This window comes from Atractosteus spatula, chromosome 7, assembly GCF_055471065.1.
Source record: "Atractosteus spatula isolate fAtrSpa1 chromosome 7, fAtrSpa1.hap1, whole genome shotgun sequence".
Classification (NCBI taxonomy): domain Eukaryota; kingdom Metazoa; phylum Chordata; class Actinopteri; order Semionotiformes; family Lepisosteidae; genus Atractosteus; species Atractosteus spatula.
The window spans coordinates 2,725,630-2,753,023 of NC_142712.1; the positions used below are offsets into that span (position 1 = coordinate 2,725,630).

Consider the following 27,394-nt stretch of genomic DNA (forward strand, 5'->3'; position numbering starts at 1 on the left):
CATCCTGTATAAAAGAACTGTTAGCACTGAACAGTGCAGGCTGGTCATTTTCATGTAGATGGTCAGTTGAAGTCATTCTGTCAATGGAGAGGTTATTGCTACCTGAAAGTCCTCATTCTGTAACCACATTAGTTTAAATTTAACTACAAAGATAGCCCGGGGCCTCTCTCACTACCCTTTGTCTTCCAAAATGTAGCCAACAGTTTACAAAGCTGGTTTCTCTAAAAGCAATAAACTCACTCAGCTCACTTTTATTAATAAAAAATAGAATAAGAAACTATAGTTCCTTATATATCTATAATATATTTCAGTCTCTAGGATCCCAGAAAGCTTTAAAGTCACCACTGAGGTAAAGAACCCACATTTTGGCCACAAGATGGAATAAAAACCATCTGAAGAATAGGATCCCAGACAAGCTCTACAGACAGAAGGAAGGGTTCAGGTTCAGATTCAGGTCTATGAGGTCCAGGTGAGAATGCAAACCAGAGCTATTGCATGTGGAATTCAGTCAAACCTGCCAAGTGTGTCTCATGTTTTTCATGTATAAAGATTGTTTTGAAGAGAGAGTCAGTCTATAGAGAATTTCAATCGAATACGTTTGACCAAGTCTGAGAAATAAGAGAAGTGATTCAGAAGAAGAGGCCTGATCACCTTCAACTCTTAATAGACTGAAGAACACCATAAATCCAGTCACCAGAAAAAAAAGGTAGTTCACTAAAACTCTTTTACCACAGACTGCTGAACTCAGGAGGATATCCGACTACACTATCATTCTTTTAAGACATGAGAAATACGGTGTATGTGAAAGACAAAAAATTTGAATACTTTAATGATTCAAGGTAGTATTTATCCATTTATTCATCAATCATGTACAAGTATTATGTACATTCATAAAATGGTTTTCATTACTTTGGTATGAATAAGTTAATATCTTAGACACATATTTATTGTCTCTTGTTTTCTTGATTTATTTAGTCCTTCTCTTTTCTATTATTAGTTTTTTCTCTTTTCTATTATTACTTCAGGCAGGTATCACAACAGCTTCACAACAGATCCCACTGCTGTTGCCCAGTTGCTATTGGTGATCAGGAATGATTTAAGAATTATTCTTATCTCACATCATTATAACAGAGCATGAGCCTGAAATCTTTTGGGATGTTTCTAAGATCATGAACAATAAGCCTCACTTTAAAAGCAGAAGATAAGGCTGAGATGCTGTGCCGTCCTGACAGCTGACAGGAAATGAAAGGGTGATCGAGACAGGAGTCACTGTAGTCACTGCCTATAATCAGGTAAAACGAGTGCTTACAGAAAGTATTGCATTTACTGTATATTACAGTAAGACACATTAATAGCTCTGAACTGAATCAATACAGCAATCCTTTATTCTTTTTAATGTTATTTTATATGAAATTTGTTGTATCTAGCTTTTCACTATAGACACTATGATTCAAAACAATGAGAAAATAGTCATATTAAAGAAGTTGTGGATTTTTTTAAATATCACTTTTGATGGTTCATTTTGCTCACAAGCATGTCAGATTTGACATGTAATTCCAGTGTGAGAAATATTTTTCTTAATGTATTTGGGAAACGTGTTGTATGAAAACCAGACATGCTCCAGTGCCATGGTAATAAATGAACTCAATAACTGTGTCATACAAGAAATAACTGTTAGAGCACCTTTACCTTTATGTAGATTTTATGTTAGATGAAGTGTTCTTGATAAATCCCGAAGTAATATGTACTGTATGGCATGTATAAAAACTACTGTGTTTGGGGCACACAGAAATATAAAAATAATCTGAAAAGCACTTTCACACTAAATAAGGTGTACTGGGTAAATAAACACAAATTAATTTAATGAAAACTATCACATTACACATACTACAATAGCAAAATTTTATAACGTTTATTTTATATAATGTTTACATTTAATATTAATGTTGCTTTTGAATAAAATTCAATAAGAAATTTGCGGTATTTTATATGTTCTTCTTTATTTCTAGACTTAATCAGAAAGAAACTTCAAACACCATTAATGGACAACCAATCTTATTCTTCAATATTAAGTCTCTCAGGACTGAACACTACAAGAACAAATAAATATATATTTTTTTCTTTCACTTTGTTGGTCTATCTTTCTATCACTTTTGTTAATTTGACACTTATTGTGACCATCCTTCTGGAGAAATCTCTACATCAACCATTGTATATCTTTGTTTGCAATTTATGTGTTAATGGACTGTATGGAACTGCTGGTTTCTATCCAAAACTGTTGGCTGACTTTCTCTCGGACTCTCATGTGATCTCATACAGTGGATGCTTGATTCAAGTCTTTGTGATCTACTCCTCTCGTTTATGTGAAATAGCTAACTTAACTGTAATGGCTTATGACCGTTATGTAGCAATATGTAGGCCTTTACAGTATAATTCAGTTATGACTCCTCTTCTAATTGGTAAATTAATTCCTTTTGCTTGGATTTATCCTTCTTTTTCAATGATATTATCCATTTTGTTGACTGTCAGGCTACCTTTATGTGGATATCGCATTGAAAAACTTTACTGTGAAAATTGGTCAGTGGTGAAACTGTCCTGCATACCATCTACATATAGTCTTGTGTATGGATATATTCAGATTCCAATGTTTTTTGCACCTGTGATTTATGTCTTTTATTCCTATGTACAGATAATTGTTGCCTGTAGAAGATCTCAGAAGAACCAAATTAAATTTATGAACACTTGCCTGCCACACCTATTAACCTTTACCAACTTCATCATTGCCCTGCTCTTTGATGGACTGTACAGTAGATATGGGACAAGTGACATGCCCCAGTCTCTTCGTAACGTTATGTCACTAGAATTTCTAATCATCCCTCCTCTTTTCAATCCCATCATTTATGGTTTAAAATTAAACCAGATCAGGAGAAGAGTTTACAGCATATTTAGGTGTCACAAAATTGCTCAGAGCTAGTGTATAGTAAATAGCTGCCAAAAGAAAATTCAAGAGTCAAGAATATTGGACATTGATGTTTACATTATAAAACATTTCATATTATCTGAACAAGATAAATCGACAAGATAAAAAAAAATTAGAGGTGAGAGGCCTACACAAAAGGTAAGAATATTTTTCATAACATTACTTTCTTTGAAAAATGGACTTGATATTTTTTCACACACCCCCAGTGTGAAATCTGCTGCTGGAATGTAAGAAAGGTTACAAATAAATGGAGGCTATTTGGTCCACTTAACCAAATGTATATAAGTTTCCCATCATATTTTATATGAAATTGAAACATTGACATTATCAAACATGTAGCTTAAACATTTTCCATCAATAAAAATGTGTTGTTGTATTTATTTGGGACTTCATCTGTCTGTTTGGGAGCAGAACTGGATTACATTACCCCTTTCCCCATTTACATGCATTGTTTTTATTTTTTAACATTGTCTTTATTACTTTATTGAATAACACGTATTACATGTACAGTACACAACAATTATAAACAAGCATATGTAAAATATAAAACAAGACCAAATGTTGAGATAGAATGATTTAAAATATATTTGAGCTTGTAAACTTAGCATAAAATAGCATAGTCAAGAAAACCAACATGTGTTTAACTAAACTATTCATATTAGTCATGGGAGTAGAGGTTGACACAAATGTAACAGATTTTCCTCATACTTTCTCAATACATTAGATTTTTTTTGTCAAGGTACTTTTTTCCTGTTGAAAATATAAGGTGATTTCTCTCAACCACATTATGCATTATAATATATTACACCACATTTTGCAATATACTACTTTTACAGTGTAAAGATCAGATTCATTGGAGAAAGCAATGATGCTTGGAATGGTCAGTGGAACAAGAAGACGAGGCCGCCAAAGAACGCGGTGGCTCGACGCCATCAAAACGGACACTGGCTTAGGCATAGAACAGCTGAAAGAGAAAGTCCAAGACCGGAAAGCGTGGCGAGAGATGGCCTATAGAATCGCCGAGAGTCGGATCTGACTGACCGGATAACATCATCATCATCATCACTTTTACAATGTACCATTATTAAGAGCAATTGATGCCATTTAAGTAACTCTTATACTAGTCAGTATCAATTCACTCCCTAAATAAGTTTCTATGTTCATTCGAGGCATAATCTTCACAGCCATATTAAGTGGCGTAATTGCATTTTGTTTCCATCATTTGTTCTATTCACGCTGTAACCTGGTATCTCTTCATGCTGCTGTAGTAATTCAGAAAGGTTTCTAAGAGATTTCTGAGGGATTTGTAAGGTACAGCATGGTGTCGTCCGCATACAAGGAAATGGCGTGAGCTAAAGCCCCCACTTCTACTCCCAGTATTAATGGATGAGAACCAATTGCAATGGTCAGTGGCTCAACTGCCAATGCAAACAACAGTGGAGAAAGGAGCTACCCCTGCCTTGTCCCTCATCTCTGAAAAACTAATGAAGGCAACTCAGAGTTTGCTTAAATGGCAGCTAGAGGATATTGGTGTAAAATATGAATATGGGGTAAAATATGGTGTAAAAAATAATTTTCTCCAGGACAGTAAGTCCATTTAACACGCTCGAAAGCCGTCTAATAATGTAATGATGCCAGTACTTGTCTATAGACATGTTTGGCGCAATGTAAGAACTCCATATTGTCTGGCAACGTTGGCACATGACATGCCTGCCTGTAGCATGCCAATGGCCCTCTCCCTTACTTCTGGTGACATTTGAGGCATTATGGAACTGACTAAGTGTGGCCTTTTTCTTGCAGTGAAGCTTTGAATTACAGCCTTTTTAAAGGTGACCTAATCAGGCATTGTTCCTCCCTGACATCTGTAATGAATTCATATAGTGGAAAGTCCAAACCACAAAAGGATATATTGAGGAGCCCCTGATATCAGAAGGCATATTGCAGATGATGACATTTTGTAGGTAATTGTATCTTTTATAGCAAAGAAAATTGAGTTGCATCTTCTGCATTTCTTCAGATTACCTGAGATATCTCACTAAATATGTTGTAATAGTATTGCCATTTAAAAACATCATTTAATAATATGAATATTATGTTTTTTCCAATTTACTTATATGCTGCACTGCACCACTGCCTTCTTGTCAGAATAATGTTTTTATAAAAAAAAGTCTGTTCTTTAGATCCTTTAGTCTCTCAAAACACACAGGGAAAACCGAACGATCTGAAGGAAAAAAACACTTGAACACTGCAAGGACGCAAAAGCCCAAACAGAGAACCCCCAGTCCCAAAAAAGAGTTGTGTAGCAGCAGCACTGCCACACCTCCCCATCACCTTCATTTCATAGATCTAACAGCCAACTAACATGTGAGCCCAGCACATTTATTCATTCTGCTTTTAAAATGTGAAAGGATGGAAATCCTGCATTTTGGGATCTCCTCCTGAAACTACTGCATCTTCTAAAATGACCTATGGCCTTTGTTTGCTGTGTCTGTATCATCGACTGCAGACTGCTTATGCTGTAGCTGCACATGCCTTTCTCCCTTTGACATTGAGCTTAATATCAAAGGCATTGATGGGCAGGGCCCATAAAATCACCGACTTCTTGATAGTACAATGTATAAAAAGAGATTCATATAGCATGGGAAGGAAAAAGAGTATTCCTGTATCACAGCTCTTTTATTCATTCTACTTTAAACTGTTTGAAGTCCTGCACTTCAGAATTCCCTTCTGAATGTACTGCAAAACATCTACATCTGTCATTGGGCATTTTCTTACTGTGTCTAATTGCTTGATTGTAAACTGCTAAGGCCATGCCTGGCCATTAAGTTGATACATTACCAATGAGCTCAATGTCAAAGGAAATAAAAGATCCCTATGGTGTATTTTCTGTCTTGTTTATACTTCTCACTGTCACAATGAGTCACTTTGTCTTTGTTTTCATTAATAAGATACAGACAAAGGCTTAAAGCAAGCAGCAATTGTGTAATACCCACTACATTACAGTAGAAAGTGTTCAAATATTCCCCTCCCAGGACACCAGAGTATAAAACTGAGAAGAAGGTGCAACTTGTTATTGCAGCAGATCCACTGTGAGCCACAGCTCATGAGAAGATTTTTAAGGTATGTAACCGAGATACCTTATTAGTGGAGATAATAATAAGGAATAGAAATAATAATAAGGTTAGGAAATAAAATCATCTTATTGATAAATGAATAATGAAAATGATTAAATATATCCAAATAATGTTGTTTTTAATATATTGCATACCGTAAAAGCTTCATATTTATAACAGAGTAGCTGTTTGTCTGGGTGCATAGATTAATATCAATGCGTGAAAATGCAATCTGTTAAAGATTTGGAATCTTTTTTTCCATATCACACGTAAAGTTTTGTTTTAAAGTTAAATAGTGCTATGTTAAATAGTAGTAATGATGAAGCATATACTGTACAAAGGTAGTCAAAGGTAGGTCTTGGGAAGCCACTATACCGCAGCTCATATACAGTATGTCACCCTGTCTCATGCATTTGTAAATACATTGAACACATGCTTATTTAATTAAGTGAACAGTGAATAGGAGTGGTCCTTGAGATCTATGGGATTTTGATATTTTAATTTTTAATAATCTCTAAATTATACATCACAAATCTCAATTTCTCTCCTAGTACAAACATGTGATAAAATTGTAAATGATAAATGATAATGATAAAATTCTATGACTAAATTTCAGGGTAAAGTACTGTATAACACCTGCAGGAATCTGACTCTCTGGGATCCGGGATGCCATGACCTTAGTTGTTGTGTTACAAACAGGACTTTAGCTTCTAAGATGTAGTGTATGATCTCACATATTTATGTTTCTTATTTCTAGGTGTCTTTTGAACAATCGGATTGGAAGGACAATTACAATGCAAAACTCATCCTACGTGACAATTTTATATCTAACCGCATATGATACTAATGGTAATATAAGATATTTGTATTTCACAGGTACTTTATTTGTTTTTCTTTTCATACTCTTTGGAAATGTTATTATTATAACAGTAATTACAAGGGAAAGAAAACTCCATGAACCTATGTACATATTTATTTGTAACCTGACCCTGAATGGGGTGTACGGTAGCACAGCATTTTATCCTCATTGTTTATCCAACCTTCTGTCAGAAACTCCCTCCATATCTAGATCTGGCTGCTTGATTCAGGTATATTGCCTTCACACATATGGAGGATTTGAATATTCAATTTTGGCTCTGATGGCATATGACCGATATGTGTCCATATGCTATCCATTGATGTATAACAGCATTATGACCCCATTAAAAGTTACTCAGCTGTTATTCTTTGTATATATGTACCCAGCTTGTATTATGTTTATACATCTAATTCTAACTATTCGTTTACCTCTCTGTGGGTTTATAATAGATAATGTATACTGTGATAACTGGTCAGTTGTGAGGCTGTCATGCTCAGATGTGTCTGTTAATAATATATTTGGTCTCTTTGTTACAAGTATTCTGATGGGTGTTCCATTGACTGTGATCATTTACTCTTATGGCAGAATCCTGGCAGTGTGCATGAAATCTTCAAAGGAAGCTCGTGCTAAAGCTCTACAGACCTGCAGCCCTCATTTACTGAGTTTCACAAATTACAGCATCGCCACATTTTTTGAAGTTCTTCATTTACGTTTTGACCTTAGCAATATGCCCCAAGTAGTACGGATTTTGTTGTCAATGGATTGCATTTTACTTCCTCCTCTTTTAAATCCCATCATCTATGGAATTAAATTGCAGGAGATAAGAAAAAGGACAATGAAAATGTTCTTTGGAAGAAAAACTACTTTTGTTTAAGTGTTTTGAGACACCAGGTGACAATAACTTGTCTTCCACATGTAAAATAAAACAAATTCAAACAACAGTTGGTAATCGAACAACTTAGCCATTCCGATTTTGCACATGGAGTGAGATATAGAAATCAGTACTGACACTCATTCATTGTCATGTTTTTTTGTAACCATGTGTTACTCAAATGAAAAATTGAATTATGCATAATGTATGTTTACATTTCTCTGAATTTTCAGACGAACAAAGTCTACATGTTACATTTCAAAAGCAGATTTTCTATTTTCAATTGTGAATTAACAAACTCCTCAATGCTGGAATAATATAGGAACAGGTAAAGATTTATTCAATGCTAAAAAGAAAAGAGACACAACGTTTCAGTGTCTTTCACTATAATAGACCCATCACTGATTGATGACTTATGTAAGAGGAAACAAGCTTTTCAGACCAAAATCAATTCAACCAAAATCAATCAATCAAGACCATCAATTTCCCTTCGGGATCAATAAAGTCTTATCTATCTAAAAATACTCCTTATGTACAGCAACACTAGTTTAGAAAAAGCAGCAACTAATTGCTGCAAGACTGCATTTTAGTCTTCTTCATACCTGAAGAAGGCTTCACAGCCGAAATGTTGTGTTTTCTCTCTTCTCTTTTCAGCATGGAATAAACCTATTACTTGTTACTTATTAGTCTAAGGGCTGAGTTGTCTGACAACAGATCAGGGCTCTAAGGACGAAAAGGTGTATAGGTTATTCTATTTTGACACAATGTATGTAAACCCATTTCTCATCAACTTAAAATTTCTGCTCATATTCAGTGGGAAAAACTTGTTAAAAAGTTGTAATGCAAACAGTGCCCAATATTTTTTGTCATATCACTAATGAAATAACGTAAAAAACAGTAACATCAAATAGATTTACAGACCTGTAATGTTTTATGCATATATATTATTCATAGTGGCTTTAAAACATATTTTATTTAAAAGCAAATAAACAAAACATAGTTTTGAAGGACTTATGGCCATGACCTTATATACTGTAATTACCTGAATGTATGCTGTAATCTTGGCACTGTGTGGCATTGATGGTTCAGTGGAAGAATTCTGGGCATTGCCATGCAAAATGCCTGAGTTCAATTTCTGGCATCTGCTGAGCCCCTTGGGAATCATGCTTCTCTAATAATAAAATTTAATTTGTATACCATATTGACATTATTATTACATTTTTATATCACCGTGCGTTAAATGTTTAATGAATATTAAATAAAAAAGTAGAGCTGTTTCACAAAAAAATTACTCAGCTACAGTAGATATTTAAAAAATAGCTTATTATTATAGCTTGTTGTGAATTTAACACATACTGTAGTGGCCTTAATAACATACTATCATACTGTATTTACTGTATAAACAGTTGATTTATTTAATGTACGGTACTGTTTTGTTATCTGTGGATATCACTTTGTGTGTGGTACGTCGGGAATTGTAGTCTTTTTTCATGTATTTGATTCATGTGGCTGACATGGTAAATCTACAGCATCTAATACTTGCTGTGAAGGAAATATATCCTGGCCCATTTTAAATAGACCATCTCAGAATAAAAAAGGATTTGGAACGCCTTTATTCACACAAACAATGTGACAAGTAAAAACAGATGATAGATTAATATAATTCATATCAACATGTCTTAAAATAACAATTGATGGATATTTAATTATACTTATCCACAAATGTGCATTTGTAACTCCCATGCAGAAGGATAGTTTTACTGGTGACTTAGTCTGTGCAAGTCACACAAAAGGGGAGAAACTCTGTGTAGCAGTTACTGCTGAATAATTCTCTATTCAGGTGTGGTGACGAAAGTCCACCCGTGTTGCTCCATTGATCAAGTAGCTAGCTGGTCGCAAGGTCCTGCTGCAGGCTAGACCTCGGTCAGAATTCTATCTTCACATATGAGCTCACTCTCTAACTCGATGTTTCAGGAAAAAGTTTAGACAACAAATGTGGCAGGCACGTGGTTCTCTTGTCAGTCAGCCAAGTTGCTTCAGTGGAGAGAGGCAAAGATAGAGGTGATACGTACTGCTTTTTAAATGGAGAAAAAAGGATTAGTGTTTGGTCAAGAAGTCAACAGGTGCAGTAGTTTCCCACACCTAGCAGGTTCCTGATTATTTGGTCATCTTGTTGGATGGTTGACTATGGTCTGTGACTTTTAAGATAATGTCCAGGTGTCTATGGATATCTGCTAGACATCCAGGTGGCAGCAGTAGACGCCTTAAATCCATCTTAAATGCTAGTATTGACTCTGGATCTCCACTACCCTGGGAAAGATCTCTATCCAAAACATAAGTTTATCTACCTCACTTGCCCACATGCAAAGACCACTAGGTTATCCTGTGGCTGAGATCACAAAGGGGGGCCTCCTTAGCTACATTCCTGTGACAGACAACAGGGTGCTTGGTCAAGGAACACACAGATTATTACAAATCTTTAATAACCCTTAATTCTAAGTAAAATAATTGGCCTCAGTCATACACACTCATTCTGTTTAAAATGTGAAAGGCCTGAAGTCCTGTAATTCAGAATCCCATCCTGAACTTATTGTACCTTCTATACCAATCTGTGGACATTTTTTTTTGGCTGTGTCTAATTGTCTGATTGCAAATTGCTAAGACCATGCTGGCATGTGACTTTCATACTTTAACAAGTCCCTGTGGTGCACTCTCACACAGAGTTACATTATCTATGGTTTTCATTAATAAGATAAGGACAATGTCTTTAAGTAATCAGCAATTAAGTCATTTCCACAAGGAAAACTATAGAACACAGGACATTCAAATATTCCCCAAGCAGAAGAACACAATATAAAACACAGAAGAACGTGCTGCTTGTTATTACAGCAGGTCCACTTAGGACCAAAGCTCATGAGAAGGATTTTTAAGGTACGTGACAGAGACACTAAGAACGTTAGGAAATAAAATCATTTTATTGATTAATTATATGGACTAGATTTCTATACTGTATCAGGGAAATGAAAATGATAATGGTTAAGTGCATCTGTATACTCTTCTTCCTAATATTTTGCATAATAATCAGATGTTAGGGCATATAAAAATATGTATGCATATACTGTATGTGTAACATATGTTGTCTAGGCGCATAGGTTAAAATGAATGTGCTAAAGGAATCTGTAAAGATGTATTGTGATTTTTTCCAAATCAAATGTAATAGATTTGTTCAACGACTGTGTATATTTGTTAAACGCAATTAGTAGTATGTTAAATAGTGGTAATGATGAAGACAACAACTGTCCAGTAGCATGTACTGCACAAAGGGTGGTCAAGGAAGGTCCAGGCAAGACACTACACAACAGGTCACCCTCAACTCACACCATTGCAAAGAATTATGAAAGGTTAATACATTTACTAAATTACTTTAGTCAATTAAGTGAAGCGTGGCCCTTGAACCCCTATAGTATGTTGATATTTTTATTTTTAATCATTTCTAAATGTATAAATTTGTAATGTATAAAACCTGCAGGAATATGACTCTTTGGGATCAGGGTAATCCAGAACTCCAGGTAAGGAAGATACTACTATTGTACTACTACTACTACTACTTTACTATTACAACTACCACTACTACTAGACAAGAAAATGTTGCATGCTTTTGTAAACCTGCTGCAGATTAGCTTTAGGAATATATTTGTCCACAAAATGACAAGGAGAATTTAATTAAACTATTGTTGTGTTGGAAATAATAGCCACTAAGATGGGGTCTTTGCTTTCACACATTTATGTTTGTTTCTAGGTTTTTTTAACAATTGGAATCGGAAGGACAACTACAATGCAAAACATATCCTATGTGACGATATTCTTTCTAACGGCATATGGCACCAATGGGAATTTGAGATATTTGTATTTTACAGCTGCTTTATTTGTCTTTCTTTTGATACTCCTTGCAAATATAATTATTATAACAGTAATTACAAGGGAAAGAAAACTCCATGAACCTATGTACATGTTTATTTGTAACCTGACCCTGAATGGGGTGTACGGTAGCATTTCATTTTATCCACATTGCTTGTCTAACCTGTTGTCAGAAAACCCCTCCGTGTCTAGAGATGGCTGCTTGACTCAAATATTTTTCCTGCACACATACGGATCTTTTGAATATTCAATTTTGGGTCTGATGGCGTATGACCGATTTCTCTCCATATGTCATCCATTGAGGTATAACAACATTATGACCCCATTAAAGATAACAAAGCTTTTAGTGTTTGTATATATGTACCCTATTGTTATTATGCTTATACATCTAACTCTAACTATTCGGTTGCCTCTCTGTGGGTTTATAATAGAAAAAGTGTACTGTGATAACTGGTCAGTTGTCAGGTTATCATGCTCGGATGTCTCTGTTAATAGTGCCTTCGGTTTGCTTGTCATAAGTCTTCTTATATGTGTACCGTTTCTTGTTGTTTTGTACTCTTATGTCAGAATCCTGGCAGTGTGCCTGAAATCTTCAAAGGAAGCTCGTGCTAAAGCTCTACAGACCTGCACCCCTCATTTACTGAGCTTCACAAACTACAGCATCGCCACGTTTTTTGAGGTTCTCCAATATCGTTTTGAGCTTCACAATATGCCCCATGTAGTACGAATTATGATGTCAATAGATTTTGTTTTACTTCCTCCTCTTTTGAATCCCATCATCTATGGAATTAAATTGCAGGAAATAAGAAAAAGGATTAAGAAAATGTTCTTTGGAAAAAAATCTACATGTGACTCAGTTGATGCATCTTTGAGACGCAAAGTGACAATTACGTGTCTTCCGCATGTGAAGTAAAAATAAAGCAGTTTGCCATGGTACAATGCTGACATCTTGGCTCTCTGGATTTCACACATGGAGTGAAATTTCTAAAATATCATATAATGGTTTATATATATATATAGCATTAAATTATTTATTAATATATCACTTATTCATTCACATAATGGTTTATTGAGATCTTCTTTAAGTACCTCATGTACAGTAATACAGAGTTAAAAAGAGAAACAATTGAATAAGGACAATTTATATCAGTCTAAGGATTCAGGCCCATGACATCAGGTAGGGGCATTAAAGACTAAAAAGGTGTATGGATTTTTAAAGATATAAAGGTGTTGTATGGTATAGCTTTTTAAAAAATTTTGACACACTGTACACAAACCCTTCACTCAGAAATTTTAAAAATTGCCACTTCAAATTAAGCAATGTAAACCTTACATTATGTTCTGAACAAGTCAAACATCCACATTATCCTTTAATTAATATCTGTTAGAAAATACAAACAATTACCACAAAAATAGATTTACAGATCAAATAACGGTTCTTGATTTAATCAATGTAAAAACTTTATACAATATTCTTAACAGCATTACACAGAGACATGTTATATTTATAACAATAATAATAAACTTTATTTTATATAGCGCCTTTAAAGGTGGCTTCTCTAAGCACTTTACAGAATGAGAACAACAATAAATAAAAACAATACACAAGATAAAACACAATTACAATATATAAACTACAATACACAGGAGACTGTGGATGGTGGTACTAGGAAAAGCAGAGGGGTGAGGAATGGAACCAGTTAATTAAAGGCTTGTCTAAAGAAGAAGGTTTTGAGTCTGGATTTGAAGGAGTTTAGAGAAGGTGACTTTCTGATATCCTTGGGCAGAGAGCTCCAGAGCTTCTGGGCATAACAAGAGAAGGCCCTGTCACCTGTACAGTGTAGACGGGCCTGGGGGACAGTTAGGAGACCAGAATTATAAGAGCGAAGGTTGCGAGGCTGGGAGTAAGGCGATAATAGTTCAGACATGAGGCCATGTGATCTTAAAAGCTGACCAAGTGGAAACATGTAAAAGCTGAAGAGCAATTTGTCATAAATAACTATGTTACTTATTTGTAAATAACTAAATACATAAATACATAAAACACAAGGTCTGCATTCACTCCACTGTAGTCATTATTTTGTAAGTCTTCCTCCAGCAGGGATTCCACTGACAGGACTAATCCTGTACTGTGCTCTAGTTTCTGCCACTTCAGAAGAGATATTTATTACCATTCCACCATTCAGATTTACTAATTTGTTAAGACCCTTTGTTTCCATTAGCAAACTGACATCTTGAGTTAGTATCATAAATGTTCAATGAGATGGAGGTGTTGAGATTGAGGTGGCGAATCGATATCTTTTTCATTTGTTTGACAATTTTTGACCAAAATCAATTTTTTTCCCAGTTCCGGCTCGGAGGGAACGCTGGCACGTTTGGCTGCAGCTCCTATCACCAGTTTTTCGATTTTTATCCATATTTTTTTTTCTTTTTCTGCTCTGCAACACTAATTATTTATTTTTATCCACTCCACGTTGCAATTTACAAATGCGACTTCCACTTGCAATGTGACTACTGCCGACTAGTTCCTGCTGAAATTGCTTAACTAAAGACTTTCATCACCTGCTACTGCCTTACTCTGGATTTTTTTTGCTGTTTAACCAGCTAGTCCCTCCTGGGTATGGTTTGTTTGAACTTCCGTGTCTCTCATTGTTATTTACAACCTTTTTAACAACTTAAGTCCCATTACTATACCTCCTCCCTCTTCTTTTGAGTGCCTTGTTTTAAATGTCTCTATCCCCCAATCTACTATTATTGCCACTGTTTATAGACAACCCAAACGCAGTGAAGCCTTTTTAGGTGAGTTTGCTGATTTACTCTCATTTTTAGAAAAGGATCCTTATTCTAGTGGACTTAAATATACACATTGACAGACGCCCATCCAGTCTGGCTAAAGACTACCTTTCTCTACTGGGATATTTTGATCTTACTCAGTTTGTTTGTACCCCTACATGTAACAAAGGATACACCCTAGATTTAATCATTGCAAACACTCCTTTGTCTCCCACTGCATCTTCCCTTGATCTAGGCCTCTATGACCACTTAGCTATTCTCCTCAATCTGGAATTACCTGTTTCTAACACTTCTCCCTCACGCTCTGTAAATGTCCGCAACTCGTGATCAATTGATAAACCAAGGTTTGCAAATTCTGTTCTATCCTGTTTATCTTCATCCAGGTGGATGCTGCATATTGGTGGTGGTGGAGGGGATCCCCATAACCTGTAAAGCGCTTTGAGTGGAGTGTCCAGAAAAGCGCTATATAAGTGTAAGCAATTATTATTATTATCTTGTTTCTCTTCCTCTGACCCTCTAGAGCAGTGTTTCTCAAAGTTCTATGGTCCGTGGACCACGTATACCAAGTCACAGAAGCGGTAGACCACCAATGCCTACATCCACTTCTTACTCTGTAAAAATCATAACCTATTAATGTACTAAAAAGAACTAATATTGAATTAAATTTTGTGAAAAGTACTAATATTTTTACAAACAAAACTGCATATTTTGCAAATGTTTTTTGCAAAGGGCACCACAATATTCAAAAGTAAGAACAAAACGGTACAAACAATTATAAATGCAACGGTCGAACCACACTTGTATATCAAAATTTAAACAGGGTTCCCTTCTCAATTCTTGACTCAGCATCCCTCAATAAACTAGTAACACATATGAAACCCACTACATCTATTTTAGATCCCATTCCCACCACTTTATTTCAGTCCTGTTTCTCTTCTCTCTGTTCCATTGTCCTCAATATTATGAATGAATCCTTGAGCACTGGCATTGTAGCAACGGTCCTCAAAAATGTTGACATTACCCCCGTGCCAAAAAAGCCTAACATGGCTCTCAACAATCTAAACAATTTTCACCCCATCTCCAACTTACCCTTTCTTGCAAAAATTCTAGAACGTGCTGTCACATTTCAGTTACATAACCACCTCATGGCAAATAACCTTTTCGAACCCCTCCAATCTGGCTTCTGTCAACTTCACAGCACAGAAACTGCCCTGGTCAAAGTCATTAACGATCTTCTTATAGCTTCTGTTTCTGGTTCTCTTTCTATTCTCATCCTTCTTGATCTAAGTGCTGCTTTTGGCACTGTTGAGCATGACAACATACTTTCTCGTCTTGAGACTGTGTTTGGAATTTCTGACACTGCTCTCAAATGGTTCAAGTCTTACCTCACTGATCGCTGTCACTTTGTCTCTCCTACTGGGTATAGGTCTGAAATTGGTTTTGTTAAGTCTGGTGTTCCTCAGGGCTCAATACTGGGCCCCTTGCTCTTCAGTATTTACAGTACATGTTTCCACTCGGTCAGCTTTTAAGATCACATTGCCTCAGCTATCATTTCTATGTTAATGATCCTCAAATATACATCCTAACCTGACACTGATGAGGCTGTCTCTATTCTATCTAATTGGAACTCTGACATAAAAACTTGGATGACTCAAAATTTCCTTCATCTTAACTTTGACAAGACTGAAGTCATGCTTATTGGCACACCCCATCAACTTTGTAAAGCCAATCCTGTAACCCTATCTGTAGATGGTTCTGTACTTCAGCTTCAGTCTAAATTGAAAAACCTTGGGGTGATATTCAATTCTGGCTTAACATTCAACCAACATGTGCAGCATATTGTCAAAACATCTTTTTTTTTCACCTCAGAAATATCGCTAGACTACGCCCTATGTTATCACTAACTGAAAAGCTGATCAACACATTTGTGTTTTCCCAAATTGACTACTGTAATGCTCTACTCACTGGGGTATCTAAATCGACATTGAACAAACTGCAGTATGTACAAAATTCGGCAGCTAGCATCCTGACCAGGACTAGTGCAAATGTTCACATTACTCCTATCCTGGAATCCTTGCACTGGCTTCCTGTCAAATTCCGTGTGGACTTTAAAATCCTCATGCTCACATACAGTACAAGGCTCTGCATGGTTTGGCACCTCAATACCTCTCAGGTGCCTCCTTAGCTACATTCCTGTGACAGACAACAGGTTGCTTGGTCAAGGAACACACAGATTATTACAAATCTTTAATAACCCTTAATTCTAAGTAAAATAATCGGCCTCATTTATACACACTCATTCTGTTTAAAATGTGAAAGGCCATAAGTCCTGTACTTCAGAATCTCATCCTGAACTTATTGTACCTTCTATACCAATCTGTGGAGATTTTTTTTTGCTGTGTCTGTCTGATTGCAAATTGCTAAGACCATGCTGGCACGTGACTTTCATACTTTAACAAGTCCCTGTGGTGCACTCTCACACAGAGTTACATTATCTATGGTTTTCATTAATAAGATAAGGACAATGTCTTTAAGTAATCAGCAATTAAGTCATTTCCACAAGGAAAACTATAGAACACAGGACATTCAAATATTCCCCAAGCAGAAGAACACAATATAAAACACAGAAGAACGTGCTGCTTGTTATTACAGCAGGTCCACTTAAGACCAAAGCTCATGAGAAGAATTTTTAAGGTACGTGACAGAGACACTAAGAACGTTAGGAAATAAAATCATTTTATTGATTAATTATATGGACTAGATTTCTATACTGTATCAGGGAAATGAAAATGATAATGGTTAAGTGCATCTGTATACTCTTCTTCCTAATATTTTGCATAATAATCAGATGCTAGGGCATATAAAAATATGTATGCATATACTGTATTTGTAACATATGTTGTCTAGGCGCATAGGTTAAAATGAATGTGCTAAAGGAATCTGTAAAGATGTATTGTGATTTGTTCCAAATCAAATATAATAGATTTGTTCAACGACTGTGTATACTTGTTAAACGCAATTAGTAGTATGTTAAATAGTGGTAATGATGAAGACAACAACTGTCCAGTAGCATGTACTGCACAAAGGGTGGTCAAGGAAGGTCCAGGCAAGACACTACACAACAGGTCACCCTCAACTCACACCATTGCAAGGAATTATGAAAGGTTAATACATTTACTAAATTACTTTATTCAATCAAGTGAAGCGTGGCCCTTGAACCCCTATAGTATGTTGATATTTTTATTTTTAATCATTTCTAAATGTATAAATTTGTAATGTATAAAACCTGCAGGAATATGACTCTTCAGGATCAGGGTAATCCAGAACTCCAGGTAAGGAAGATATTACTATTGTACTACTACTACTACTACTACTACTACTACTACTACTACAACTACCACTACTACTAGACAAGAAAATGTTGCATGCTTTTGTAAACCTGCTGCAGATTAGCTTTAGGAATATATTTGTCCACAAAATGACAAGGAGAATTTAATTAAACTATTGTTGTGTTGGAAATAATAGCCACTAAGATGGGGTCTTTGCTTTCACACATTTATGTTTGTTTCTAGGTTTTTTTAACAATTGGATCGGAAGGACAACTACAATGCAAAACACATCCTATGTGACGATATTCTTTCTAACGGCATATGGCACCAATGGGAATTTGAGATATTTGTATTTTACAGCTGCTTTATTTGTCTTTCTTTTGATACTCCTAGCAAATATAATTATTATAACAGTAATTACAAGGGAAAGAAAACTCCATGAACCTATGTACATATTTATTTGTAACCTGACCCTGAATGGGGTGTATGGTAGCATTTCATTTTATCCGCATTGCTTGGCTAACCTGTTGTCAGAAACTCCCTCCATATCTAGATCTGGCTGCTTGACTCAGGTATATTGCCTTCATACATATGGAGGATTTGAATATACAATATTGGCTCTGATGGCGTACGACCGATATGTGTCCATATGTCATCCATTGATGTATAACAGCATCATGACCCCCTTAAGAATGACTAAGCTTTTAGTGTTTGTATATATGTACCCTATTTGTATTCTCCTTATACATCTAATGCTAACGATTCGGCTGCCCCTTTGTGGGTTTATAATAGAAAAAGTGTACTGTGATAACTGGTCAGTTGTCAGACTATCATGCTCAGATGTGTCTGTTAATAATATCATTGGTCTCCTTGTTACATGTTTTCTTATTTGTGTACCGTTTCTTGTTGTTTTGTACTCTTATGTCAGAATCCTGGCAGTGTGCCTGAAATCTTCAAAGGAAGCTCGTGCTAAAGCTCTACAGACCTGCACCCCTCATTTAGTGAGCTTCACAAACTATGGCATCGCCACATTTTTTGAAATTCTCCAATATCGTTTTGAGCTTCATAATATGCCCCATGTAGTACGAATTATGATGTCAATGGATTGCATTTTACTTCCTCCTCTTTTGAATCCCATCATCTATGGAATGAAATTACAGGAGATAAGAAAAAGGATTAAGAAAATGTTCTTTGGAAAAAAATCTACATGTGACTCAGTTGATGCATCTTTGAGACGCAAAGTGACAATTACGTGTCTTCATCATGTGAAGTAAAAATAAAGCAGTTTGCCATGGTACAATGCTGACATCTTGGCTCTCTGGATTTCACACATGGAGTGAAATTTCTAAAATATCATAGAGTGGTTTATATATATAATTAAATTATATATTAATGTATCACTTATTAATTAACATAATGATTTATTGAGATCTTCTTTAAGATCAAAGACGTTTATGAAACCATGAAGTACCTCATGTACAGTAATACAGAGTTAAAAAGAGAAACAACTGAATAAGGACAATTTAAATCAGTCTATGGATTCAGACTCATGACATCAGAACACGGCATTAAAGATATAAAGGTATTGTACAGTATAGCTTTGTTTATTTTGACACAATCTATGCAAACCATTCACTCAGAAATTAAAAATTGACACTTCAAATTAAGCAATGTAAACCTTACACTATCTTCTGAACAAGTCAAACATCCACATTATCTTTTAATTTATTTAATATCTGTAAGAAAATACAAACAATTACCACCAAATAGATTTACAGATCAAATAACGATAATTTAAATGATTAAATCAATATAAAAATCTTATACAATATTTTTTAACAGTGTTACACAGAGCCATGTTATATTTGTCATAAATAATTAAATACATAAAACACAAGGTCTGCATTCACTCCACAGTAGTCATTATTTTGTAAGTCTTCCTCCGGCAGGGATTGCACTGACAGGACTAATCCTGTACTGTGCTCTAGGTTCTGCCACTTCAGAAGAGATATTTATTACCATTCCGCCATTCAGATTTACTTGAATTTCTTAAGACCCTTTGGTTTCCATTAGCAAACTGACATCTTGAGTTAGTATCATAAATGTTCAATGGGACGGAGGTGTTGAGATACAGGTGGCGAATCGATATCCTTTTCATTTGTTTGCAGTTGGCCTTTGTCAATTTGTTTGATTTTATTCCACAGAAAGAAACCGGCAGCTGGTCAAAATGTTGTGGTGTGTGCTGAAGTTCACACTTTCCCTTGTTTCGAAAAGGGTTCTTAAAGGTTTCAAAGCAAAACAACATAATAGCCCCCCCCCACCATATTTCGACTTGGGCTCTCATGGTGAGTTTTTCCTCAATGTGAGATTCTTCTTTTGTTTACTGAACATACTGGCATGCATAAAAACCTTAATTGTCATTTCATCTGACCATATGACATTGTCACTCAAAGGGCATTTCAAGTGATGACGTCTGGCAAGTTTGAGTCACTGATTTTTGAGGTTTGCCCACAGAAGAGGCTTCGTCTTTGCAGTGCAGCTACGTACGGATCCCACATTCTTTTGTGTGACTTTGACTTTGACGGTGTTTATTCTGTAGATGTCAGTGTGTAAATCTCCATCTGTTACCTTTGGATTCACAGTGGCCCCCCTAACTACTTATCACACAATACCAAGTTACTAATACCGTACACCAGTAGCCTTAAATTCCTTGGTAAATGATCCTATGGTAGAAAGTGTTACATTTAATTGTCTGTGGATTCTATTACACCCACCTCAGCCTTTGGAGGTTGATGGCCATTTGCCTGCAACCTTTAAAGAGCTGTCTTTCCTTAAACATGATAATGCATACTACTATTAAATGTTTTACTAGCTCCTTTTGTACCTCAGATTAAATTGCTTTAGATAGATAGATACTTTATTGATCCCGTGAGGGAAATTGCAGATGTAAAAGCCTTTAGAGGCTTTTGTAGAGTTCTAGAGACTTCCATTTTTCTTCCATTGAATTTAATTTAAGGGAATAACCAGTGCTGTAAATACTGTACATATGATCTTTTTTTAAAATTGGAAAATATGTTTGACAAATATTACTTTGCTCTGTGCAATGCTAGTATGATTGCATTGTAACTTTGCTATTTTTTGGTGAGACATTTTTTAATCAACAAATTTATGCTATACAATATTTGTTTTGATTTAGTTTTGATTTTATTGGGGATATTAATAAATCTGGAGGGTATTGTAAAGAACATATTTAAATAAAGGAAATGAATGACACAAAATTTTCATGCACACCAGCTTGCCTTGCAAGCAAATAGGAAAAGGTAATAATCACACACTCAGTATGGTGAGGCATTACAAAGCATTGCATTACAATACAAGCGAGAAATATGTTTTAGCCTGTTCGATAGCACAAAAAGGAAATAAACATTCTCGCAGCATTCTCTTTTAAAAACTCAACATTGGTCTCAAATTATGTGAAAGAGTTGTCCTGACTTGAAATAGAAGGAACCCACTCACAGAGAGGTCACTTTATTTTCATCTTCTAAGCATTATTCTTTACTCTCAAGCTCCTTAAAACGGGAAGTTTATTATATTGTACTGGTATTTACATTTTAACCATATTCTCCACTAACTCTTTCAGAACCCTCTTCAATGACTGCATGTAATATGTGTCAGGAGCAGTTCTTTCCGGGCCCTATGCGGACGACACGATCCGGAATGTGAGGATACAATTGGGAAAATAGTCATGCAGGAGAAGGGTCAGGAGACAGGGGGCGTGTCCGAGGAGTGCAGGTGTCCAGGGGGAGTGAATCCAGGGCGAACAATCCAAGGGTAAATCCAGAGGGGGAATCCAAGACGGGAGGTTTAGTCCAAGACCAGGGGATCCATCCGAGGTTAAAACCAGAACCGTGTCGGGACCGGCGGGGCAGGGAATCAGGAACAGGAAACTAAAACCATGACCTTTAAAGCCAGACGCAGGCGTTTGCCCGAGGCTTCTCATTGATTTCCGCATCGTGGGAGCCCGGGGTGCTGCCGCGTCTGGCTTTAAAGGTGGAACTAAAGAGGGGCTGGAATAAGGAACAGGTGTGGGGAATAGGACAGAACGAGGAAGGGCTGGAGCGCCCTTAAGAGGATGAGTAACGATCGTGACAATATGTCTAGCAGAACAGAAGCAAATAGATTCAATTACAATTCAGTAGGAATGCCAACAATGCCAGACAATTTACCATTCCCTTGAGTTTTCATATCTTGAACCACGTTTAGCTCAGACAGACCTACAGTATAGCTATTTTTAACTTCTTTTGTCTCTACAAATGAAATGGAGAAATCCCCCACACATCCTTGATCACATTGTCTGAATTGTAGCGTTTTACCATCAATAAATGCGAAATATGGAGATTATCTTCACATGGTCTGTTGGAAATTCCACATTTCCCAAATTAATGACAATTTCTACAAAACTTCCATTATTGAAGAAACTCAGTTTGTGGCTTGATCAGCTTCACAACTTCATACAGTATAGATCTATGAATAAGAAATCCAGGTGGGTCAAATAGTTCAATGCTTTATTGTCATACAATCTTGTTGCATGGATTTTTATTTTATGATTTTATTCATGTTGTATTTCACTGTAATTATTCTATAATTAGTTTAAATTAACTCTGCAAATCAGACATGTGGAATTTTTTTCCCTGCTATGTTAGATAATTTCTTATTCTGCACACAAAATGTTATTATAACAACAGGTCAGGGCATTGATGGACATACAGGCATGTGGCTTGTTCAAAGAAAATGCAGATGTACCTGATCACCCCATTGTTATGAACAAGGAAATTTTTAGCTCTTAAGTCAATGCTGTACATATGACTTGAACAAGTCATTATCTACACATTATTTTTTTTTAAAAGCCACTAGCGTGGATTTAAATCCTGACCATTACAATGACAGAGAAAAATGGACACAATTGAGTAAAATATATTATTACAACTATAAGAGATCCGTAACTTTTCTAGAAACTAAGATTGATCACATCAGTGCTCAATTTATTTAAAAGATTTCTGAAGCTCAACCTGAAAAAGGAGGGAACCGCTCACAGAGAAGTTGCTTTATCTTAACCTGTTAAAATGTATTAGTTTCTCTCAAGCCCCTTACAAATGTGGAGCCTTTTTATATTGTACTGGCATTTGTATTTTAATTATACTCTCCACTAACAGGTTGACTTAATGATTTTTCAGGATGATTTGGTCCTTGGTAAATACAATTACTCGGCCCCTTTACCTTGAGTTAAGCAAAAATACAGGATTAATAAGACACATTTTAATTTCAGTTACTCATTACTAAATTCTCATTACCATTCACTTATGAATAAATAGTATTCCTACACCTGAGCATTTGTTTGATTTAAAACCGTTAAAGCCATGCCTGCACAGGATTTTCATACTTTACAAAGGTGCACAATCCTAAAGGAATTAATGTGCACAGAAGATCCCTATGGTGTATTCTCTGTCCAGTTTACACAGTTTACACAAAGTTACTTTGTCATGTGTTTTTGTTTTCATTAATAAGAAAAGAACACAGTCTTAAGGTCATTAGCAATTAACATCCACTAGGATATCATTAGAGAAGAATGTTCTAATATTTCCCAAGCATGAGAGCACAGTATAAAACAAGGAAGAAGGTGCTGCTGTCCACTGTAAGCAACAGCTCATGAGAAGGTTTTTTAAGGTAAGTGACTAAGACACTAATAGTGTTAGAAAATAAAACCATTTTATTGACATGTTATATTGGTTTAGTGTACATATTTAGAAAACAAATAAGGATCAATTGCATCCACATTTTGCTCTTATTAATACACTACATTAAAGCAAGAATATTAATTGTTGCTCTTAGTGCTAAGCTTAATATGACTTTGGTGAAAACTTCTATTTGATCTAAGGGCTAACAAATGTGTATATTAAAGTTTAAAAGTAGTACTAGTGAAAACACACAATTAGCTGAAAGCACATTCAAAGGCTGTACAGTTATATAGAGGGGGCCACTATACAGCAGCACCATCATTTGTCACCTTTAAATCATACATTTGTAAAGTCTTAGAACACATGTGTCTTTTACCCATTTAATTTTGACATTTGGTCCTTGAGATCGAGAGGTTGCTGATATTTTTTTTTATGCAATAATCTCTAAACTGCTTATATGGATTGTTGTTCTCCAATTAATGTAATGAATGATTTTTTGTAATAAATGCAAATGAAATGACACAAGTAAAAATTAAAAAGACACATGGTCTCATACACCTATTCCGGCTTGTGTTATAGAATTTATATGCCACTAATGATGAGGAGAATAAGACTATTGCTTTGATAGAAATAATTGCAACTAAGATGGAGTCTCTGCTCTTATACTTTTATGTTTGCTGTTTCTAGGTGCCTTGAGAAGAAACAGAGGAAAATTACAATGCAAAACACATCCTATGTAACAATATTCTTACTAACAGCATATGACAACAATGGAAATATTAGATATTTCTATTTTTCTGCTACTCTGTTGGCCTTTCTTTTCATACTCTTTGGAAATGTACTTCTAATAACAGTAATTGTCAAGGAAAGAAAACTCCATGAACCCATGTATATATTTATTTGTAGCCTAGCCGTGAATGGACTATATGGCAGCTGTGCTTTTTATCCTAAATGTTTGGCTAACCTTCTGTCAGACACTCCATCCATATCTCGGATTGCTTGTTACATTCAAATATTTTGTGTTCATTCCTATGCAGGATTTGAGTATTTAATTTTGTCCATAATGGGGTATGACCGATATGTGTCTATATGTCATCCACTGAGATATAACAGCATCATGACTCCTTCAAAGGTGACTCAGCTTTTAGTGTTTATATATATGTGGTCCCTTTGCATTTTCTCTGTACTTATATCTTTAACTATTAGGCTCCCACTGTGTGGGTCAGTCATACACAAGGTTTATTGTGACAACTGGTCAGTTGTCAGACATTCGTGTGTGGATGTGTCTGTGAACAGTGGCTATGGTTTGTTTGCCACAACAGTTTTTTTGTGTCCTTCATTCCTTCTAGTTTTATACTCGTATGTCAGAATCCTTCTAGTGTGCAAGAAAGCTTCAAAAGAGGCTCAAGCTAAAGCTCTGCAGACCTGTACCCCTCATCTGTTGACCTTCCTGAACTACAGCCTTGCTACCTGCTTTGAATTTGTTCACCAGCGGTTTGACTTGAGTAATATTCCTCATGTCATACGTGTTATTATTTCCATTGATTTCCTCTTGCTTCCACCTCTTTTGAATCCCATCATATATGGGATCAAACTGCAGGAGGTAAGAAAGAGGATAATAAAAATGTTCCACAACATTAAAATTAACTCTCTTGCAGGAGTTATGGAAAGGGAACAGAAAATAATGAGTCTGTCTTATACTAGATAAATGACTTAGCAAATGTCATTATGTCTTAGTTTCTGAAATAGTGCTCTTTCTCTAAAGTAGTGTGAATATTGTAATGAGTCAAATTTTAGTAGTATAAACAGCTTAAACAAGTATGGTGACTGAAATATAAACTTTATCCTCAGTGATATATGTTTAGGGTTTTTAATTATTTAATTAATTGCTTTACAACTTTAAAAATGTAAAAGTTTTAAGTATTAAAAGAACCATCAGTTAAAATCAATTAATAAACTAGCAAATGGGAGATACTAGATATGGATACTAATTCATTATCCAGAGTTGTAACCCTGCAGTTTTATTTACAGACAAGTTATTATCTGTAAATTACAAAATCACTTTTAAATATTGTAATGAAAAATACTATTTAAAAAATGTTATTGAAGTTAATTTTGCAGTAAACTGGCCAAACTTAAATATTTTGCACTTGGAAGCTGATGCAGACATCACATTTTACATTCTACATTACATTTTAATCAATCTCTGCAAAAATAAGTCTAATTAAAAAAACATGTATTTGTAAATATGTAAGTGTTGTATTACACATTGAGAAAACAGAGCAGAGCAGCACAGTAGTAAAAGAAGAAAAGTAACCAGAAACCTTTAAAATGAAGTCAGCAACATTAGAGGTAGAGCTTTAATACTTACCCTCAAATAGTGTTAAAAGTCAAAACTATAGCTGAAGAAATCACAAAATGTAATAGGAAGGCAGTGCAATGATTTGTGGACAGGGATTTTATGTTTCTAGAACCAGACCCTAGCTGAGCTCTAGCAGGTGAGGTTAGAACATACTGGAATTTTTGGGCATGTGTTAGACAACCCAACAAGTAAGGAATAGTAGTAATGAAGTCTGAATGAAACAAAGCATGTGTACATCCCTCCACTGTGGGCACTGACTGGACACAATGTAATCGAGCAGCATTCCCAAGGTAAGAAACAAATTTTGCTGATACGCTGGACATGCAGACTATGATTCCCATGTTTTTTATTGAGCACACCGACTCGTGAACTTCATCAGTCACCATCCTTAGACAAATTGTTTTTGTACAGTAGGTTGAGGCCATTGTACAATAACCTTTTATTCAGGGCCATCCTTCTATTTATGTCGAGATGAAAAGGAAGCATTGTCCTTAAGGATTTTATTATGTTGGAAGACGTGAGAATGAGAATGCCACACGTATGTTTACTAAATGTCATGTTTTAATAAATTCACACATTATAGTGAGGGCCTCTTAAGATGCTAAATCAACATGACATAAACCTGGCTACCATGAACATGGTTGGATTATCAGGCAACACGGCAACTCCTGCAACCTCCTGGGCTTCAGCAGGCTTGCTGTCCAGTTTGGTAGCGAAGGAAGAAAATAAACCAGAGTCACAGAACTGAAGAGTGTGGCTGCAGTAGCAGTAAAAGTTGCCATGAAGTCAGAAACATAAGAGGTATTGAAAGATCAGTGGCTCAAAGATTGGTGGATCAGAGCAATCTCCTTCCTTTTCGTCATTGCCCCTTGTGTGTGGTCTGGTTATTCAAGTTGCATTGCATTAGAGTTGAAAAACACACTACAGTTTATTTCAAACCAGGTAGGTATACTGTAACAAATATTTGGAAATTCAAAATTAAAGACCAAAAAGAAATCTGAAAGAAAAAAAAAGAAGAGATTAAATTTTGGTGGAAACTGAAAATATTAAATGTGGTTTCTTCCTTTTCCATACACAAACTTAGAATAATTAGAGCTCACTCTATCTAAAAAGCATGAAAGAGAAGAAAGAACTCAAGGTGTAAACTGGACATAAATATTCATTTTTAATGTAATAACTTGATTTTCAAGCAAACTGTGAAAAAGCGTCCATATGTTCAAGTCTTTTCAACTTAAGAAGTTGTTTATGTCACAGTGTCCTTGTTGTCTTTTTTTCTCAGACATAAAACTGTAATTTTCAAAAGTTTAAAAATTTCTATTAAATATTGTTACCCTATACTCCAACTATCCAAGTGTAGTGTAATCTATTAAATTAATTTACTATTTAACTAGAGTTTGGCAGGTGAGTGACATGCAGTAGAGATTAATTCAATGT

At 35.5% G+C, this 27,394-nt stretch overlaps 5 protein-coding genes across 5 annotated transcripts; all 5 read left to right on the forward strand.

The window, feature by feature from the left end:
* The first annotated feature begins 2,032 nt into the window (after positions 1–2,032).
* On the forward strand, positions 2,033–2,974 carry LOC148830154 (olfactory receptor 52E8-like). The gene has a single exon (XM_088921779.1). It carries the CDS (start codon positions 2,042–2,044, stop codon positions 2,972–2,974), a length of 933 nt encoding a protein of 310 aa, XP_088777905.1. The 5' UTR covers positions 2,033–2,041.
* A 3,913-nt stretch (positions 2,975–6,887) lies between these two features.
* On the forward strand, positions 6,888–7,826 carry LOC148830155 (olfactory receptor 52D1-like). Its single transcript, XM_088921780.1, has one exon. It carries the CDS (start codon positions 6,888–6,890, stop codon positions 7,824–7,826), a length of 939 nt encoding a protein of 312 aa, XP_088777906.1.
* A 3,832-nt stretch (positions 7,827–11,658) lies between these two features.
* LOC148830156 (olfactory receptor 52E8-like) lies at positions 11,659–12,654 on the forward strand. Its single transcript, XM_088921790.1, has one exon. The coding sequence runs from the start codon at positions 11,659–11,661 to the stop codon at positions 12,652–12,654; it is 996 nt and encodes a 331-aa protein (XP_088777916.1).
* Positions 12,655–18,141: 5,487 nt separating this feature from the next.
* Positions 18,142–19,137, forward strand: LOC148830157 (olfactory receptor 52E1-like). Its single transcript, XM_088921791.1, has one exon. The coding sequence runs from the start codon at positions 18,142–18,144 to the stop codon at positions 19,135–19,137; it is 996 nt and encodes a 331-aa protein (XP_088777917.1).
* Positions 19,138–24,316: 5,179 nt separating this feature from the next.
* On the forward strand, positions 24,317–25,306 carry LOC148830158 (olfactory receptor 51E1-like). Its single transcript, XM_088921800.1, has one exon. It carries the CDS (start codon positions 24,317–24,319, stop codon positions 25,304–25,306), a length of 990 nt encoding a protein of 329 aa, XP_088777926.1.
* The last annotated feature ends 2,088 nt before the right edge of the window (positions 25,307–27,394 follow it).